This window comes from Cervus elaphus, chromosome 32, assembly GCF_910594005.1.
Source record: "Cervus elaphus chromosome 32, mCerEla1.1, whole genome shotgun sequence".
NCBI classification, from domain to species: domain Eukaryota; kingdom Metazoa; phylum Chordata; class Mammalia; order Artiodactyla; family Cervidae; genus Cervus; species Cervus elaphus.
Genome location: NC_057846.1, coordinates 21,609,026 through 21,629,352, shown reverse-complemented (window position 1 = coordinate 21,629,352; position 20,327 = coordinate 21,609,026). Strand labels below are relative to the sequence as shown.

The following is a 20,327-nucleotide window of genomic DNA, read 5'->3' as shown; positions in this document are numbered from 1 at the left end:
ATTTTCTCAGAGTGAAAAAACAAAATTATTCACACAATTGAGAAAGAGCAAAGGGACTCCTTGGTATTTTTTCTTTTTATTAGGTAAGATGTTCATGAAGTAACACCTCCCTGAATATGGAAATCAAAATTACCTTCAGAAGGAGGCATATAAAAAGATTCATTGCCAAACTAAAGGTTACACATATCACCTGTTTTTTTCTTTATGAATATCTAAGAATAGACTTCCGCAGATATTGACATGTTTACCTTCTTCGCAGTTTTCTCCTTTGTATCCGGAGTTGCAAGCACAAGAGCCCATGATACAAATCCCACGACCCCCGCACTGCGGGTCGATACACTGCGTCGTGGGCACATCGCATTCTGTGCCCTTCCAGCCGCTGAAACAGAGGCAGCGGCCCTTGGAGTACTGGCCGTTGCCGCTACACAGCACCGGACAGGCTGCTATGAAATAAAACACGACAGGGGATTATCAGCCATGCTTCCCCCAAGATTCGCTCAAAGCAGCAGCACGTCGTCAGAACAAGCGCTATGCCATTTCTGCCCCCCCAGCCCTCCACCTCCCTTCCTGTCTTGGGAGTTTGCTGAATGACTAGAGTTTCTACACAGCTTATTTATCTTGGCTGAAGAAAAGAATCTAAGTCGCATACCTCTTGAACAATCCGGACCCAGAAATCCTGGAAAACAATGGCAGGTTCCAGAAACGCACTCTCCATTTCCATGGCAATTTCTGGGGCACTCCACCACAGACTCTGAAGAAGAGAAAAAGAAGCGATCCTTGCTGAGCACCCTGCCTCCTCTGCGAGGTAAACCGTGTCACTTTGATCATTTTAGCTACATCTTGAAGGACGTATGGCTGGCTGGCTCCATAACCCCAGAAAGGATTCATTTATACCAGGTCGTGTAGGAGCTAAGTGGCTTCAGGCTCTGTGCGACCCCATGGACCGCAGCCTGCCAGGCTCCTCTGTCCATGGCATTCTCCAGGCAAGAGCGCTGGAGCGGGCTGCTGTGGGGAAATAGCACGTAGCCAAGATGGTGAAAGTCAAGCTCTCATGCCCGCTCGCCCCACATCCTGTAAGGGATGACTCTGTATGGCTATGCAACAGCTGAGATCACTTACAGCACTGAGCATGCGTACCACAGTGTACCTGCCTGGCCACGGGCCACGTGGGTTCTGTAAATGTATGCAAGCCCCACCTAAGAAACCCCTTTCGCTGCTGCGCCAGTCTGGAGAGAATAAACATGTCTCCAGTTCCTACGGCTCCTCGAGTTTCCTTCCAGCTGCCCTGCTTGTGCCTTACCTACCCTGGGTTCAGCGAACAGTGTGGGAAGTGAGACAGTTGCCATTTCCTACTGGAGGGGATCTTCCTGACCTAGGGATTGAACCTGAGTCTCCTCCACTGGCAGGCACATTCTTGACAACTAAGCCACCTGCATCTCTGATGTCTCCTTCAGGGGCAGGCAAGTTATCACCAGCGCCACCTGGGAAGCCCCTAATACCAGATTATTCGAATAGTAAAGCAAAACACTGCTAATTTCAAACACAGGTATTTTTAACTGTTTTTGTGATGCACTGTCCCCTCCAAGCTACTTCCGAATAACACTCCTTCCGTGCTTCATGGTTTGTCATATATTCATAAACAAACAATTTAAAAAATACTTCTCATAATTACTTCAGGCCTTAACATCCTAGGACTCACTCAGAACTGGTGAAGGTAATTTAGTTTCTATTTAACACAGCATTGAGGCTGGGCGCCTGGAAGTGATACTTGGAAGATAGTCCTTACCTATCACAATGGTGTTGAAGGACACCTGCTCTGCATTTTTCCCATCGTTATAAAAAGCCAGATGCCAGATTCCAGAGTCCAAGTACTGGATAAAGCCGGCCTCGTGGAGACTGACGGACCTCGCCTGCCGCCCAGCCCTTTCGGACTCCAGCAGGTTCCGCTGCTCTCTCGCGATCAACCTGCTGCCATCTAGGAGCTCCACAAAGTCATACTGAGGACAACGACAAGGAAAACTGGTTAGCAGACAGAAATACTACAATGGCAGGGAAAAGTTCCTGATTGACAGGTCTTCTAGGCATTGTATTCACAGGGGTGATGGAGGGTACCTCCTGCATACCATTGTTGTATTTAACATCACGGACCATTTCTTCCCCTAATTTTATTTAATTCTTCCGACTGATGAGAAATTTCTGAGTTTAAGCTATAGAGGACAGACCTGGGGTTTGCCAAGGGGCAGGGTAGGGGAGGGGTGGAGTGGGCGGTTGGGACTAGCATGTGCAACTACTGTATGTAGGATGGATAAATAAGGTTTTACTGTATAGTACAGGGAACTATACTCTGTATCCCATGATAACATGGAAAAGAGTGTATGTATAACTGAATCCTTTTTTAGGACAGCAGAAATTAATACAAAGTTGTTTAAACAACTACACGTCAATAAACTATAAAAATTTCTTTTTACAAAATTTGTGAGTCTAGGCAATTTGGGGCTACAACCATAAACCTTCATCATTTTTAGACATTAGATGATCTCTTAAGGTTTTCTCCTAATTAATACTTAAGTAGTAACCACTGCTACTGAATACTTATTCTGTGCCAGGATTATTTTTAATCATCATTAGCAACATTTCTAGGAAGACCTTATTGTTTACACTTTAAAGATGAAGGAAACTGAAACCCAAGCAGCCTCAGCAGGGTCAGATAGCTGGTCAGTGGTGTAGGAGGTTTGTGAACTGCAGTGAGCTTTGCTCCAAAGCTTGGGCTGTTCCTATTACCTGACTCCACGCCTCTCTGTGACCCTGATATGACCACTGCAAACACCATGGAGAAAGCCAGCCATGGAGTTTTACTTAGTTGCAGTTAGATTAAAAACATATAATAAGATGCCTTTACATCTTTGATCAGTTCTTCTGTCTGTGGAATTTTCCTAGCAAGAATACTAGAGTGGGTTGCCATTTCCTCTTCCAGAGGGGTTCTGAAAGGATGAGCCAATTATTATCATGAAGCCAATCATCATTAAACAATATTTAGTCTAGTAAGATTAATCATGAACACTGGGCAGCTGGAAGAATTCAACCAGAGAATTCAAAGGTAATTTTTAAAAAATGTGATGTGGCTGGTAATAGTGGGATAATATTTTGTAGTCAGAGGTAATTCAGTGAATTTGGAAGACACTGCAAAGACTTTTCCAACACAGTTTCAATAAACTTGTTCGACAACAGTTTCTTAAAAGTAATTATTCAGTGTCTATAGACTCTTACCCAGTTTCACTTTATTCCTGAGGTATATGTATTGATGGTGAAAAGTACACTACAGCATTATCTATATAAATCATTAATGTTAAAGCACTGCACATGTGAATCATTAATATTCTATTTTCTGATAGACTCCTTAAATGGAATTTCATCAGCGGTCTATTTAAGGAAAACTTATTTATAATGAATCCCTTAATATAATCAAATTGGAAAAAAAAAATCAGTTGTTGGGATTCAGAGAACCACGTTTAATTCATTGCCACTGTACACAGACCTTTTCCTGTTACTACTGGACAGAATTTAGAATATCTAATTCAGCTTCCAACATACTAAATTTTAAATGTGAGTATAAAAGCATTTTTTGTTATTTTTTTGTGCAGTTGAACTGTACTATAACACCATAACATCATTCAGCTGTGAGGAATATAGAAAAAGTCATAGTGTGATTAGCATTCAAACATTTTTCTTAATTTATATCTTACAAGGATGAGGAAAATGACTGGTGTGGACACTTTACAAAAATTTCACTGGAATTATACTCCAAAATTATCAGAGGAAATTAACGCAGCACTTCTGAACGGTGCCTCTGTCTCAAATAAACCATTTATTTTCTTACCAATTTTAAATAGTTGCATGAGCATGGGAAAAAGACCAGGAAAAGTTTCTTTTGATGGTCCCATTGCATATAAACATTTTTTCTCCCCTAGCATAGACACAGTAACTGAAAAAGTGAAAGGGAGGAAAATTTGAATTTTAGTAGGTCTTTCAAGCCCTATGAGTGTCACCTTTTATCAAGAAATCACTATTTTGCATCACACTTTGAACAATAAACTAAAGCTGGAGTGGTAGGCATGATGCTTGTGGTGAGGAGTAGCTGACGATTGTGGAGTAAGTATCTACCCAGCTCTAGGCTCTTCCCTGGGGACGTTTCACACACAACTTCAGGAGGATATTCCAGTACCTAAAGATAAGTTCCCTATTTAACACTACAGCTATTGCTACAAAAAAGAAGCAAGTTATATGGAATAGAAATTTAGTAACCTTTGTTCTTTGGGTGTACTGTAATCACTTATGGGCAACCTGAGTTTTGTTCTGTAATACCTATTCATAAGATTCTTATGGATTTTTTGTGCAGCAAGTCTTAGAATCTTGTTATTTTTAGGACAAAATTCAGTCTCACCACAGTGGGGGAGCGATCAAGAGACAAAGCTTATACTGAAGCTATCTTGATGGTTCGTTTCTGAACAGATTTTCCCTATTCTTTACTCAGTTCAGCTACTAAAATCATGAGAACTCAGAATCTATGAATACCTAACTGTGCTCTCCACTTTTTGGTGGTGGTTTAGTCCCACTGTAAACCACTGACATAGAGGAGGAGGCGATTTTAGAGATCACCTGATTCAACTCTTTCATTTTACAGACAGACACTGAGTCACCAGCAAGTTAGACTTGTTCAAGGTCACAAGGTCAAACAATGGCGACCCAGGTTTCTGACTCGCATTCTAAAACAGCTTCATGCAAATGCACTCAAAGGATACAGTATGCTATTAACTGTATAAAGCGTTAAATTGCTTCCTTAGGCTTCTAACTGTCCAGGAGAATGAATCAGGCATTGGGGAAGAAAGTCAATTGATTCTTGGCAACAGTCACACGGACAGTTTTATAAAGGCTCACAAAGACTTTCAAAACTCAAGTGATTATTCTGAATGGTTGGCCAATTTTAATTATTTCGGGCTGATTTATTTAACGTTCCCCAGAAACAGAGAAATGTTCAATTTGGGCTGCTATATAGCATATTTCATGTTTAAACACTGAACTCGGAAACAGCTGTTTGCTCTGCTGATCCTGAATAAACCAGAGGAAGGAACTCTAATAACTGTGGAGCTTAAGAAAATGCATAACCTACTTAAACACATACATTGTGGGAGAAAAGAAAAGTGAAAATCACGTATATTGCGTTTAAATATCAGAAGAATTATGAGAAAACCTGAACTACACCTTTTATTCCCTAGTCTTTTATGGTATATATAACTTGCAAAAAGTCAATTCTAAATCTTTAAATAAACCTTTAAAGTGCTCAATGCATTAATTTTTTTCCTTGAAATTAATTTTTGGAATTTACAGGTTACAAGCTTGCTGTTGTACTTAGAGGCATGTTTCTTGAGTTATAAAAATAATTTAATCATACATGATTCTGATGGAAAAAAGTGTTTTTTTTTTCTGTTTCACTGGAATATTGTTCTACTAAATGCAATCTATCTTCTATAACTGAAGTCATGGAGAGTCATTTCTACTTAAGAAAATATTGTCATTACATCTTAGTATCACCTGTAACATGAACTAGCTATAGATGTAACTATAATCTACAATTGGACCCTACCTAGTACATAATAAGAGGTATTTCGATATGTGAGCATTAAAGGCATTACTTTAACAATGTAGATACGAAAAATGTTAACTCAGAAAAATGAATACACCAAAGCATGGCATTCAAAAAATTCAAGTTGTATGAATTATATATGTATATGAAACTTTGCTTAATCCATGACATTAGAGAAAGCATGTTCAAATTTTTCTCACTCATCTTTTCTTAAAAAGTATTTTTATTAGTATATTGATCAATTTTTCTTAAAATTTATATTCTGAGGTTATAGAAAAAGCATTTCTCACAAATTTATGTAATATAAAGCATCTGGTCTTCATTTTATACATCAAATTAGTCAGCATGAAATCCCATGGGTAAATAACTGATTTTCAGGCATAACTTTAGGCTCATCTAATTGTCCATTTTAATTAACCATCTATCACATTTTTGGAATTCCTGTTTTTGGGAAAAAGTCTAGGCTTCAGTTTTGTGGTAGGTAATTTACATAATTTCTCTGAGACGTAATGGAATATCTTTAAACCACAAATTCCAGTTGACATTCTATGAGTCAGTACTGGATCATGAAAAAGTCTATAGGATTATTAATCTGCAACAGTTGTGAAATGATTTGCATGAAAGCAAACTGACTTTAAAGTTCTTTGAACCTATAATATAGGAGTATTTGAATTGTTTTAAATAATGTGATCATCCTTGATGATCTATGAAAGCTTTTGCCTTGGCATTTTAGTGTTTATCATATTTAGACGAGGAATTGTGGCTTGAGTTGATAAAAGTTCATACTATATATCTGTTTATGGTCCCATAATTTATTTACAAACAGTAAATCTGACATAAAGTAAAAACTATGTATTTTCAACAGAATGAAGATGTTTGGGATGAAAATTTCATGCATGAAAGTTGTGTGGTCTTTGGAAATGATCACAGAATTGTTCTAAAACACTTGGAAAATCCATGATGCTTTACTACCTAGATGATGTTCAATATTCATCAGGTTACTCGCAAATTCTGTACATTTTAATCAATCAGTACAGATTAAAGCGAATCAGAAAGAAAAAGCTGTTCTTCCTACTAATTCAAAAGTCTCAAGATAAGTGTCACCTACATTCAAAACTCTCTTTGCTGTAACACACCAATACAAAAGTGGTCAAAGAGTTAAACAAGTTAAACAAGCACTTAAGAAATGGAATGACTTTAAAAATGCAAACGAGCAGTTTTCAATTTACTGGTAATCCAGCCTACCTGAGTGTGGGAGGGTGGTAAGCCTTTTCGGCCATATACTCCAATCAGAGCATCTTTCTGAAGAGAGATGTTGAATTTAAGAAACTGTGGCTGATCTATAAAAAGTTGTGATCTCCAGAAGATACCAGGAGGAACCTCTTGAATCGCTCTTCGGCCAATATCAAGTTCTCCAGAATCTATGGTATTATTTTCCTGTGTAAATCCACCCAATTTTCCTGAATGTAAGAGATTCATTGAAAAAGAAGGGAAAATTAAAAAGAAACAGAACCAAAACCAAAACAGCCTTCTGACTTTCCCAACATTTTTTTCACTGAAATGCTCAGAAATTTCATTTCCTTCTGATAAATGAAATGCTCTTCTTTATTTCTAATTTTCCCTTTAAAAGGTTTTTCTCTGTTAAGATATTGTTCAAGTAATCCTGATTTAGCACGTTCTTTAAGATATTTAAGTCAAAATCCTTTTACTTTCCCCCAAGGTACACCTATTACTGCAACTGTTTTCACACTTACAGTCTTTCTTGATCATTTGAAACGTAATTATCTCACAAATTATATGTGGTGTTATTTCTTGGGAGAGATTAAGTCTGGTACTTATCAGTCATTCTAAACATACCATAACCTTGCAAAGTGTAAATTAAGGCAGAATGGATTATGAAGATTTCCAAATCAATCAAATTCAAAATTCAGATGACTTCAAGAAGCTGTAAATTATTTTAATGACAGAAGAGAGTCTTCTGTCTACAAAGGACTATTAATTTAACATTGAGTTCATTTTGGAGCATTTACTAGGGACACAGAATTGTAGGTATTAAGAAGAAACACAAACTAGAGAACAGAATCTTGGAGATGACGGACTCTGGCCTTGATGGCTTCTGTCATCAAGCAAGTAATTACCTGGTTGGAAAGACAACACCTACAAACTAATAAATGACTATCTTAAGCAACATATGGTTAAAGGTCAGAGCACAGTAATATCACTGAAGGCTGGAGCTGGAAAGATGTCACAGAGGGATAGGTACTGAGCTCGACTTTGCAGGACAAGTAGGATAAGGTTTCTTAGCAGAGGGAAATTTTGCAATTAAAAACATGGCACTGGAACTGAACATGTGTTGGGTAATGGTAAGCAGGGAGACCCACTTGGCTAGAAAAGAAGCCTAGAAAACTGGTTCTGGAGTCAAATAAACCGGAGTTTGAACCCTGACTCTACTGGCTAACTGGCTGTGTGACCTGAAGGTGTATACTAAGCTTCTGATACTAAACCTCATCTGTAAAAGTAACCATGCAATCACAGGACTCCTCTGAGCGTTACATGAGGTATTCTATATAAAGCACTTGGCTCTCAGAAGATATCAAATAAATGGAAGACATCAATGGGTTTGTCATGGGAGAAACAGAAGATAAAACTGGAAAAGCAAAATAAAACCCTACACCCAGAGATTATTTTTGCTTGCTAGCGAACCAAACATCTTTATTTACAGAAATTTTTAAATACCTGAGATCAATGTCTGCTTTTCATTTTGGAAGCTTTTGCACAAGAACCTACATTTGTCATAAAGTGGTTTTTACTGAGAAGATTAAGGAGGGGGGAAAAGGGAATTAACCTTTAGTGAGAATCTATAACATGCTAGGTAGTTTCATCTATATTATGTGTTTTAAATTTCAAAACAACTCTGTGAGATTGATACTATTTTGAGATGAGGAATTTAAGGCTCAGAGAAGTAAATTATAACCCGAAGGGAGGGTTGAGTCAAGGTTCAAATAGAAGTCTGCATAATTCCAAAACTATGTGTTTTATAGAATCACCTACATAATCCATGCTTTTTATTAAAAACAAATACTTATTTCAAATTACTAGGTTTTAAATTTATCTGTCTATTCCATATAAAATCAGGTATGTTATCCCACTGAAAGACATCAGAGAAACTGCTTAGCTTTCAGTTTTTAGGACATAAAATTGTACTTATTTTTATTTGGAGGGAATGACAGGCTTGTGTGCCATGGTTACTATGACCTAATATTCTTCATATTATATGTGTTATTTGCTCAGTCATGTCTAACTCTTTGCTATCCTATGGACTGTAGCCTGCCAGGCTCCTCTGTCCATTGGATTTTCCAGGCAAGAATACTGGAGTGGGTTGCCATTCCCTTCTCCAGGGGATCTTCCTGACCTAGGGATGGAACCTGGGTCTCCTGCATCAGAGGAGGCAGATTCTTAAATTCTTTGTATTATAATTTATTATAAATTCCTAGTAAGTTTTGGTTGATTTCTACATATACTATTTTTAAAATACTGAGTAGAATAGTAGTCCTTTACCCCACTAAGATCTGTTAGTACATGTATTTATACATGAGATCTTTCATATTTAGACTCATTCATTATGTTCACAGATTTCTAATGCTATTATTATACATTATTGCCATTAACAAGTTCTATTGTTACTATCTGAAGCTTATGTGATTTAATCTGCTCTCTGGTCTTGATCCTATCTACTGCTGCTAGAAATGGCTTGTAGATGTACCCATGCTTTGAGAGCTGGTCAGCATTAGCTGGTGCTAACCCCAGAACTGTTTTCCAAAACATCATCTTTGCCCAAGGGCATTAGCTTTGGAAACAGGAATCATGTTCTGATTTCTAGGGTTTCAGGTTTTGCTTTGTTGCTTTCTCTATATCCTGATTTTGAGGTGCTAAAATCTTTCTCACTGCAATGATATGTGTACCCACTTCTGCGTTGAGAAGTGTATCTACTTATACAGTTAGTCCAATAGTTAATTTAACAGGTGGCTTTTTCAGAAAGAAGGTTATTTTTAATTGTAATACAAAAGAACCAAGGTTGAGTGGATGTGCTTGAATGGGGCAACAGTAGCTCTGATTACTGTTTCTTTTTTGTCTACCTGTAATGGAAAATCTTCCTAGAATCTCAGAGTTCCAGTGCCCTTGGAGGTTATTTGGTCCAGGATTCTTCAAACAAGAGTAGTTCATAGCCCTATGGAACATGAGGATTTTTCAATGTAGGAGAAAGGGGTACATTATTTTATGGGAATTAATTTCTAGAACCTCAACAGTTCCCATATTTAGACTTCCATTACAATAGACAGGCATACTTCTCACATATCCAGAATCTTTCTTTGATACACTCTCTTAGAACATAAAGTCTCCAGTGTGTCAAGCAGGCAAAATTGAAAGTATTTTTGTTGATAAACATTCTTTAACCAAGACACCATAAACCCAAGGAAGGGCTCTTTTTGTTTTTCCTGCCATACACATATTTCTAGCAAAGGCAAAGTGCAATGAAGTTAAGAAATGAACTATTTGAGACTGCTGGCAGGTTTTAAAATCCGATGCATCAAGAGGGAGAGAGAAATCTTTGTTTTGTGCCCCCGTACCCACTCACCCATTGTCTATGAATGCTTTTCATCTGCAGAAGAGTTTCATGATTGCAAAGAGAATGTCAATAAAGTAAGAAGTATTCAAGGCAATGATGCCTTATTTAATCCAATTGTCAAACTCCTGGCAAGGCCCTGAGTTTTATCCATCTCTCTACTGCCTGCCTAGCATAGGAATTCTGAGCTGAGATGGTTGTGACAAAATTTATATTAATTTATTTGAACTGAAAAAAACAAGCCAGACTTTTTATGGCAGAAAGTAAGTTTGATTTTATTGAAAACTAGCTCTACCGGTAAATTAAATAGTGAGTATTTCCCATACATTTGATGAGCTAATTAGAGATACTGAAAGTATATAATATGATAAAAGCATTCAAGAGAGATTATAACAAAGGTAAATGAAAATGAACAATGGTTCCATTTTCCACTCCATTCGGTATATATCAGATAAAATAAAGTGCCACTAAGTAAAAGAATAAGACATAATTAGTGGTATGCATTTTGCTAAACCTTGGTGAAGCCTTTTCTGGTGTACTCCATGGAAATTGAGAAACTGGATTGATTTGGAAAACTGCGTACAGAGTCTTTTTGAAATCAGATAGCTGCCAATTCTTTGCTTTCAATAAAACTGAAAAAGAAATGTGGTGGAATGGACACTTGTAGACCACTAAATATACTTTTTGGAAATAGATCACTATGTGATTTTTAACAAAGGACTAACAAGGACTTCAAATAATTGAATGAGACATCTTCCTAAAACTGTTCTTCCATTCCCATCTGCTTATTTTGTAGGGAGAGTTCTTATGTTTACACGTATAAAAAAGGAAAAACAGGCATAGAATTGATATTGAAATTTGCTTTGCTCTTGTAACAAGTAATATTCATCAGTGAATACATAAACTGTCTGAAAAGTCTCCATCTCATTCAGAGAGGTTTTTTTTTTTTTTTTAATACATTTTCACTTTTTATATTTAATAATTATCAAAATGCTTAACATTATGTATATCAAAAAAAAAAAAAAAAAAAAAAAAAAAAAAAAAAAAAAACATTATGTATATCATAATTAGGTTGATTTCAGCCAAATATGTACAACTGATAAACGGAAACAAAATTCAGTATAGAATGAAACAGATTTAAAAAAAACAAACAAGAGTACTATGGTTGCAGGAAATACAACTCAAATTAGTACACATATTTCAGACGCACAAGAACAAAATAGTTTTAAGATCACTGATCTAGCTCATCCTAGGAAATGTGCTCATTTTTAAGTGCCTATCAATGTCTGTCTGCTTTAAATTATTCCACTATTTAGAATCTAGGATTTATTTTGAACTGAGGTCTCAAAATGTCTCTTTCCTAAAAGGTAGATGCTGCCCTGACCCTCTCACTATAATCAGTGATGCACAGAGATAAGGACATCACAGATTTCTCTCTGCTTAAATCCATGGGACTGGCAGCTAATATTAGTACACCATTCCTGCTAAAAAGCCTCTATCTGAATGTCAGGAGACTAGAGTTTTGTGAAGGTGCTTTGTCTTTTTAAATTCTGCACTGTTGCTTTTCAAGTCACGGCCCTCCTCTCATTCGGCCAGGTCAAGCGTGGTCATTGCTGTTAGCATTTTCAAATGCTCTTTATTGATTGTAAACACACCTGGAAGTCAGTTGTGCCATTGACACCGTTTGATAAACTTGTAAATACTTGGACAACCTTTTCCTCTGAAGCTCGTCAGCCCTCCCAGATAAAAGCCTGGAAACAGATGTCTTTCATCATGTCCTGAATTCCAGAAAACTTTGGCTTCAGAGGAAATGAAAGGAGGGCTAGTTTCAGTGCTCTCCATCCTCCCTCACTGAGATCACTCCATCCTTAAGCCCCCAGAGTCTGAACCTGGGAAGGATCACAGGAAATACTAAGGTGGTCTGTAGGTTTTACCAAGAGAAAAAGGAGGAAAGATGGAGGGAAAAATAGACAGGGCAACAGATTGCCCTGTAGTTATTCTAAACTCAAAGCGTGTGGGTTAGGAATCAAACCAATTAGAGCCTTCACAGTTAGAGTGAGATGTACCACATCTTCAAACACAATAAAGTATCATCTTGAAGGTTTTTTTCCCCAACCTGTCCTGTTGAGCCTCAATGTGGGAGCCACTAGCTGTCTTTTCACCTGCTAAATGTGATTTTTCCTTTCATCAGTAAGTGTGTGTCACAACAGTCTTAATATCTTAAAATACAGTTGTCAGAGTGTGAAAATATAAAGAGGTTGAGTACACATGGCGATTATTATTCCTCTCCTTCTTATGTGATTCCCAGTTTATATAGAAACACATCAGTAAAGTGGCATTTCTCAGATAACTCCATTAAATAAAGGACTTTGTACTCTGAGATATTTTATGAATAATAGTTTATAACCCCCAGATATCATAAGGACAAAACACAGTAGTACTTAAAAATCCTATCGGTAATTTAGGGGGCTTGGTATCTGTTTGAGAATTACTCTATGACAGCGGAAAACCACTCAAAGTTAAAAAATACTACTCTTTGGGGTCATAGATATCATGAGCTTGCTGCCTGCATATCATGTGAGTGAACTGGCCTATACTGATTAAAATGAAAAGGCAGAAAATACATCCAACTCTGAAGGTCTAACAATTGTCAAGGAAGGTAAATGATAATAAATGTCATCTTAGGTCCCACAGAGGCACTAATAATTAAGACATCAGGAAGCAAGGTTGGGCATTTATAGAAAATCAATAGCCCACCCTCCAATTCTATGACCTAACCTTGGATTCATACTCTGACTTTGAGATCTCTGAGAGAAAGTATCTTTTTATAAACAACCACATGCCATAACTTAACATTATGTATACAGAGTGTTACATCACAAGCTAAGTGAATTAAAACATTACCTTGCAAACCGTAGTTTAATGGACAAAATCAATGTAGCATCTAATTAAGGAGCTATTATACAATGCAACAACATAAATACTATATGCAATATTGAATAAAACTCAATACTCTTGAAGCACTGTTAGCCCCATTTCTTCAATTCACAGGCCATTTTTAACTTGCTCTAAAATCTAATTCTTTGAAATTGGCTTGTATTTGAGGAAATTCATACATGATGAACAATAATGTAAAATTTAAAAGCAATCTGAACCTTTTTTTGTTTAAAGAGGAGGAATCACATAGTTTTTCAATTTGTCCTCATACAAAAGGAGTTTTTAATTATTTGTTGACATGTAATTGACACACAACATTATATTGGTTTCTGATGTATAACGACTTGATAACTGTATATATAGTCAAACAATCACCACAATACGTCTAACATACATAGTCACAATTTTCTCTGTATGTGATGAGAACTTTTAAGATCTACTTTTTCACAGCTTTCAAACATATGAGACCAGTGAAGGAAGGGGAGTAACCACCCCTCTGGGGACTGACCTCAGAGACTGTCCCTGCCCTGTCTCACTTTCCCCAGAGGTGAGGGGGTGATGCCTGGGCACACCTCCCACGCGCCCCTCTGTCCCTGCTCATGTGAACATACACACTATGGCCCCATCACTGAGCTGGTCAGTTCCTGGCAGGGTCCCTACCCAACAGCGCCGTGTGGGATGCGGGAAGGAGGGCTGGGCTAGGGAGGCCCTGAGAAGGAAGCCCCAGCCATGGGACTGAAGGAGGGAGAGAGTGGGGGCCCCCACCTCATCCTCATGGTGACTAACTAAAGTCACCATGTTGTATGTTATATCCCATGACTTATTTATTATAAAACTGGAAGTTTCTATAAAAGATTTTTTTTTGTTGTTAACTTGGAGAAGTCATTTGCCAGAGTCACACTAACCAAAATTGATGGCCTTCATTTTGTCTTATATTAATGTGCTGTCCTCAGACCCTTGGTCATGTCCGACTCTGTGAGACCCCATGGAGTGTAGCCCATCTGGCTCCTCTGTCCATGGAATTCTCCAGGCAAGAATACTGGAGTGGGTTGCCATTTCCTTCTCCAGGAGATCTTCCTGATCCAAGGATCAAATTTGCATCCCCTGCATTGGCAGGCAGATTCTTTACTGCCAAGCCATTGGGGAGAGCCCCATAAAACGTTAGGATGTATAAACAAATAAAAAAAAATGTGTACAATAAGCATTTTTCTCTTCTGTCTGTAAAAAAGTACCCTACTTGTGTGGTTGACAAGTGCCATTTGATCATTCATAGGAACCACCCACTTTAAGAGACAGTCTAAATTTCAATCTACATAAACCCAAAATAAATACTTTTAATTTCTGTATAGTTACTGGATCTGTTCATATGTGTGTTATCAGTGCATAAAAGATTAAACAGTTGTTTAAAGTAATTATATTTCACTTAATTGAAATTTCCCACCAACAGTTTTAATTAGGCCAGCTTTTCTTCACTCCTCTTTAATCCACTGTGTGCTAATTTCCACTGTCACGGTCATCAACCATTAGATTATAGTTTATTTGAAATATATAGCACTTGGTATCAAACACTCTACACAGGGGCAGCGGTGGTGGTATTATTATTATTACTGTGAAAATCTAATGTTTAGAAACATCTTCTAAAATCCCTCAGCCTCCCTAAGAAAGAAGAAGGGTGAATATATAGCACTTGTTATTAAACACTCTATACAGGGGCAGGAGTGGTGGTATTTATTATTACTGTGAAAATCTAACATCTTCTAAAATCCATCATCCTTCCTAAGAAAGAAGAGAGGTGTCATGAAGTATTATTATTAAAACAGAAGATGGAAAAGCAAAGAACAAAAAAAATACGGTAAAAGCATTAGTCATAGCCAGTGGGTGCATGTAAAGTAGCAGCATATATAAAATACAAATAAATATACTATATAGATATGCAATAGCTTCTTTTTAGTCTTGCAAAGAAATCAGCCACATGAGGATGAAAATAACTGATGCCAAAGCAGAAGAAAAATATTCTAGATTAGAAACAGAGGAAGGTGAGCCAGGGAAATGCTGAAAGGCAAAGAGACTGTTTCTCATGTGACGGAAAAAGGTGTCTTTATCCGGTTGCTTTGAGATATAAAGTACTATGACATTTTGCAAAAAGTCACAGAATGCCAAATGCCAAACATAAATACAAGCATGTACACACAGATAATAATAATAGGTACATCATATAAATATACTTACACATGTACATATTTTTCTGGGTGTTTATATTGGAAAAAAAAGAAATACAGCATTCTCTAACCTCTTAAATGCCAATTTTTAAACTCGGAACCAATTGATCTGAAAGTCTGTTAGCTTAAAGTGTAAACTTTTGAAAGTTTAGAGAAAGGGCAAGCTGAGGAAAGGTCAATAAACGATAATCCTTTAATGTGTTTTGTATGTAAAGGCTTCTAAAACAAAATGAAGATAGTATTCCAACTTCATATACTAGCTGAATGAAGAAAGCTCAATAAACCCAAGGTGATATAAGAGATGATACACTGAATTAGAATCTATTTACAGACTAAAAATAAAACAAAATTCACACTTGTGAAGGAAAGGCAGAAAAGCCTAGCCATCGACTCAGAAGGCAGAACACTGTATTAGTCCTATAATAAAAATGTGAATGTTCAATGCTTCAAGCAACTGAATGAAAGCCACTCATTCAAAGACAATATTTGTAATTCTAAAACCTCTTCCTTCTCCCATACCGAACTGGCTCTAACATGGGTAAAAATAAATTTATGGAAAAGAAGAAGAACACAGGACACGTGATTCTTTCTCTTACCATTGTCGCCAGAAGGTAACGATACGGTGTTGGTTGGCATGGTATCAGAATTCACTTTTCCATTCTCAAACGTGTCATTTTCGGTCTGCTGTAACTGCCAGTTGAGGCCAAAGAGATGCATTGCTGGGGGCAAAAAACACATGCTGTTTAAAGGTCTGCTGCTCCCAGCTACGACAGCAAATGGTACATCTGTTCAGAACAAGAGTCACATGTAAAGTTAGAATTTCCATGTTCTGAATAGCAAGAGTCACATGTAAAGTTAGACTGTCCATAACTCTGAGTAACAAGTGTCACATGTAAAGTGAAAATTTCCCTGTTCTGAAATGCCAAGGATTAATTGCCTGATAAAAATTAGAAAACAGTTCCTCACACAAAGGCAATTTAGGCAGCAGTGCAAGGCAACACTTTAACAAAGATTTGCTATTACTCAGCTAATTAGTACTGGGAAACTCTTAGAATGAATCACTCTTTGCTCTGCTGTGTTTAGATTCTACCATTCACCATCATTTAAGTGAGTGGCAGGACAGGACCACAGGCCCCTTGGACACGTACAATACTTGGTTCTAACATTTATAGGTTCTTAAGAGTTGGCGATGGACAGGGAGGCCTGGTATGCTGCAGTCGTAAAGAGTTGGACATGACTGAGCAACTGAACTGAATCGAAGAGACATGGCGTTCTTCACTTGGACTAAGGTAACAAGTGGTCTCACAGATCAATATGGTGCATGAAATGGTCAGCATGGATTCAGATGCACAACATACAGTAATATTTGAATATTCTTAATTCAAGATGAATAATCTTCAAACCTTTGACTTACAATTCAGCACTAGCATAGATCAAGCAACATGCATATGTGTCAGACTCAGTTCAATTCAGTTCAGTCATTCAATCTTGTTCGACTCTTTGCAACTCCATGGACTGCAGCTCACCAGGCCTCCCTATTCATCACCAACTCCCAGAGTTTACCCAAACTCATGTCCATCGAGTTGGTCATGCCATCCAACCATCTTATCCTCTGTCGTCCCCTTCTCTTCCTGCCTCCAATCTTTCCCAGCATCAGGGTCTTTTCCAAAGTGTCAGGTAACTTCACATAGTTTTTGATGTAGGATTGATAATCTTATAAATTTATGTATAAATTCATACATAAATTTTATATGTTCACTAATTTTCTTTATGTAAATACCTTAGCAAATAGCTAACTAGAAGACCAAGTAATTAGAAAGAGAAAGGTAATATAATTTATTATTTTACATATTTTTACTTTATTCTTTAAAAATATTTAGAATAATACTGTCACATTTACCATTAACACTGAATGTTCATTTGTGCTCCATAAAATAGAGTTTAGGAATTAATCCCTAAGGAAGGCTAAATATCCATGGGGAAATCTGGTGATTGTCATATTACTATGTCAAAAAGGAGAATTTTTCAACATTATTTGACAGTATATATTCATTATACACATTGGAATTTACCAAAGAGAGATGTAAAAGTTTAGAAAGTACTGTTAGAGACAGTGTGATAACGACTACTGCTAAAAGCCCTTATTAAATATCGAATATACATTAACAAAACTAAGCTGTTACAGAGTGTAAAGAGCAGTTAGTTAGACGTGGGTTCAATCTCAGTCTAGAATTTGTTGTTATTGTTTAGTCGCTAAGTTGTGTCTGACTCTTTTACGACCCGATGGACTGTAGCCCTCCAGGCTCCTCTGTCCAGGGGATTCTCCAGGTAAGAACACTGTAGTGGGTTGCTATTCCCTTCTCCAGGAATTTTCTAGACCACATATATGAAGGATAGCTGGTACCCACTGGCACAGCCCGTAGTATGTAGGTCTTTCATTGACTTATTCTGTAGTCCAGGTTATTGAACCATTTGTAGTCACCTGACCAGACCAGAGAGTCTCTCAATAAACACCCACCTCAGCCCTCATATCTGCAGTGCTCTCTACCCACTGCAAACTACCTATTCTTCCCTCTGATAGTCGGCGTCAGCTTCTTGGGGAGACCTCCCTGACTGCGTGAAGTATCTCCCAACATTGTCTTAGATCATTCATGTATCTCATTTGCCTCATACAGTGTCTGCTACCGACCAGATCTCAGTAAGCATCTGTCAAAGAAATAAACTCCATTTTCTGAGGTTTTAAAATTTCAGACAACACTTTTGTGGACACAAGTATAGCAATTTAAGGCAAAGTTAATAAATACCAACTAAAAATATAAATGGCTAAGAATGGAGTGTTACATTATTAATGATGATTTAATGACTGACCTTAGCATAATGCTATAGGAAAAGTATAATAGCTGAGTCAAAGTCCATTAGCATGGTATATAATTGATCAATTTTTTAAAAAGATTCAACAGTTTGGGGACATTCTATTAACAGCCTCACATTCTTTTGTTAACAGTTCCTTATATAAAAATCATCCTTTAGTAAAGAAACACACCAAACATAGACAGGAACGTAGCCATATCCACCCAGGAAAATTTGTAACAAATATATAGGCTCATACTCCCTACTTAAATTATAGTTTTTCAGCAATTTCCTTTAAACACTATTTTTTTTCAAGGATTAGGATACAGGTTTACAATTCTCCAATATACAAACTGTCAACTCATAAAGAAGTATAATTTCATGTCATTTTGCATTAAAGTATGTAGTTTTTGAAATATCAGAAGCTTTCTAAACATATATCACTTCAGACATTTTTCAAGGTTTTAGATAGTTCAGCAATGTGTGAATAAAATGCTGTAGTTTTGCATACAGTAAAAGTTCTGACGGACATACCCTGGCTTAGCAATAATATTCCAAAAGAGCCATAGTTTCTACACAAAATAAGCTCAGCATTGTGAGCTTTTATGTAACATAAAAAGCCTTCTTGAATGATAGATTTGCTTATATTACTGGTTTTAACAGACTCTGAAGAGGAGGAACAGTCCCTGGGTCATGCACAGATATCAAATGTTAAAAAGCAATGTTATGTTTGTATTTGGAGAGCTATTTTACTTTTTGCCAGATGGGCCACAGCTTTATTACATATATTTTTTATTATAGAAAATCTCAGTAAAGTGGGATTTTGGTTCTACTTAAGATGTCATATAATGAGAAACATACCAAATGGTATTGTATCTTGTTAAACCCTGCTTTGAAAACAGACACCAAACACTTGTTTGGTCTCAGGATGTTACATACTTTGCAAATGCTGGTGTTTGGTATTGAGTGAAGCTCTCGACATTGATGTGCAACTTTAGAATTTCATGCAAATAAAGAAATTGATTGCAAAGTTAATGAGAGACAGAGACACAGAGAGAGAGGGACAGAGAGAGAGACAGAAAGAGAGAGAGAGAAAAAGGAGGCAACAAACTCAGTCAGTACTGAATTTAGTAAGGGACAAGGTACAAAGTAAAAATTAAAAAAGAATATTAAATTCACATCAAAAGATTTCAGTTTGAGTTGGAAAAAAAAAAAAAAAGAATGCTACTGAAATTACTCAGCACTGGTGTAATGAGCTATCTTGGCAGACAGATAAAGGGAGAATTAGAGAAATAAAATACACCTATAAAGAAAGAAGAATGATCCTAATTCTTTAATGCCCAGGCTGGAAAGCAGAGTTGATTCCATGAGAAGTTGCTGCCACTCTTCATGATGCTGTGATGGGTCCTGTTTGCATAGGACCTGACGGAGGGCATGGGAAGAGTGTCAGAGGAGAGACCGACGGGCCCTTGACCCCCTGGGTGGACCGCTTAGCTAACGAGGACGGCTTAGGCGAGGTGGTACAGACTGGCAGCAAGACCAGGCATTCTCTCAGCTGCAGACAGGGTCCTCTGTGTTGGTGTGGGAACATGGGGATGCAGTATTTTTTTTAAAATAAAACATTCACTGAACACTTAACTGTGTGTCAAGGGTTTTGCTCGCGCTTTAGCCTATCATCTCATTTAATCTTCCCAAAGACTCCATTAGGTAGTTACTATTTTTTTTAATTGTAAATCTGTGAAAACTGAGACTTTCTGAGTGTAAGGTTCCAAACGAGTAAGTTGTGGACTGTGACCTCAGACCCAGACCTTCTGACCACCCAGACACACGCCACCTATAACCTACCCGAGGGCGGCGGAGTGTGAAGATCCACGCAGAAGGAAGGTGACTAACCTCTGTGAGGGTCGTAGGCTAGAGACACGATTCTGCACCACACCTAGGAGACTGAAGGCAAAGACAGAATTCGGAGGGGAAGGAAGGAAAAAACCCGTAACCGGTAACACTTGTGTACTCCAGGCACCATCCTGCCACATGAATACTTTTCCATCGCAAGATA

At 37.5% G+C, this 20,327-nt stretch overlaps 1 protein-coding gene across 7 annotated transcripts in view; it reads right to left on the bottom strand.

Annotated features, from left to right (window-relative positions):
• Positions 1–20,327, bottom strand: part of TENM3 (teneurin transmembrane protein 3) — a 614,750-nt gene that overhangs the window by 119,239 nt on the left and 475,184 nt on the right. For 6 of the 7 annotated variants that reach the window (XM_043893315.1, XM_043893317.1, XM_043893319.1 and 3 more), the window contains 5 exons: positions 16,018–16,140; positions 6,887–7,101; positions 1,787–1,997; positions 650–751; positions 249–443 (listed from right to left, as the gene is read on the bottom strand). In XM_043893315.1, coding sequence (XP_043749250.1) covers positions 249–443; positions 650–751; positions 1,787–1,997; positions 6,887–7,101; positions 16,018–16,140 — 846 coding nt within the window. The remainder of the gene's footprint in view (positions 1–248; positions 444–649; positions 752–1,786; positions 1,998–6,886; positions 7,102–16,017; positions 16,141–20,327) is intronic. The other variant, XM_043893318.1, reaches the window with a different exon arrangement.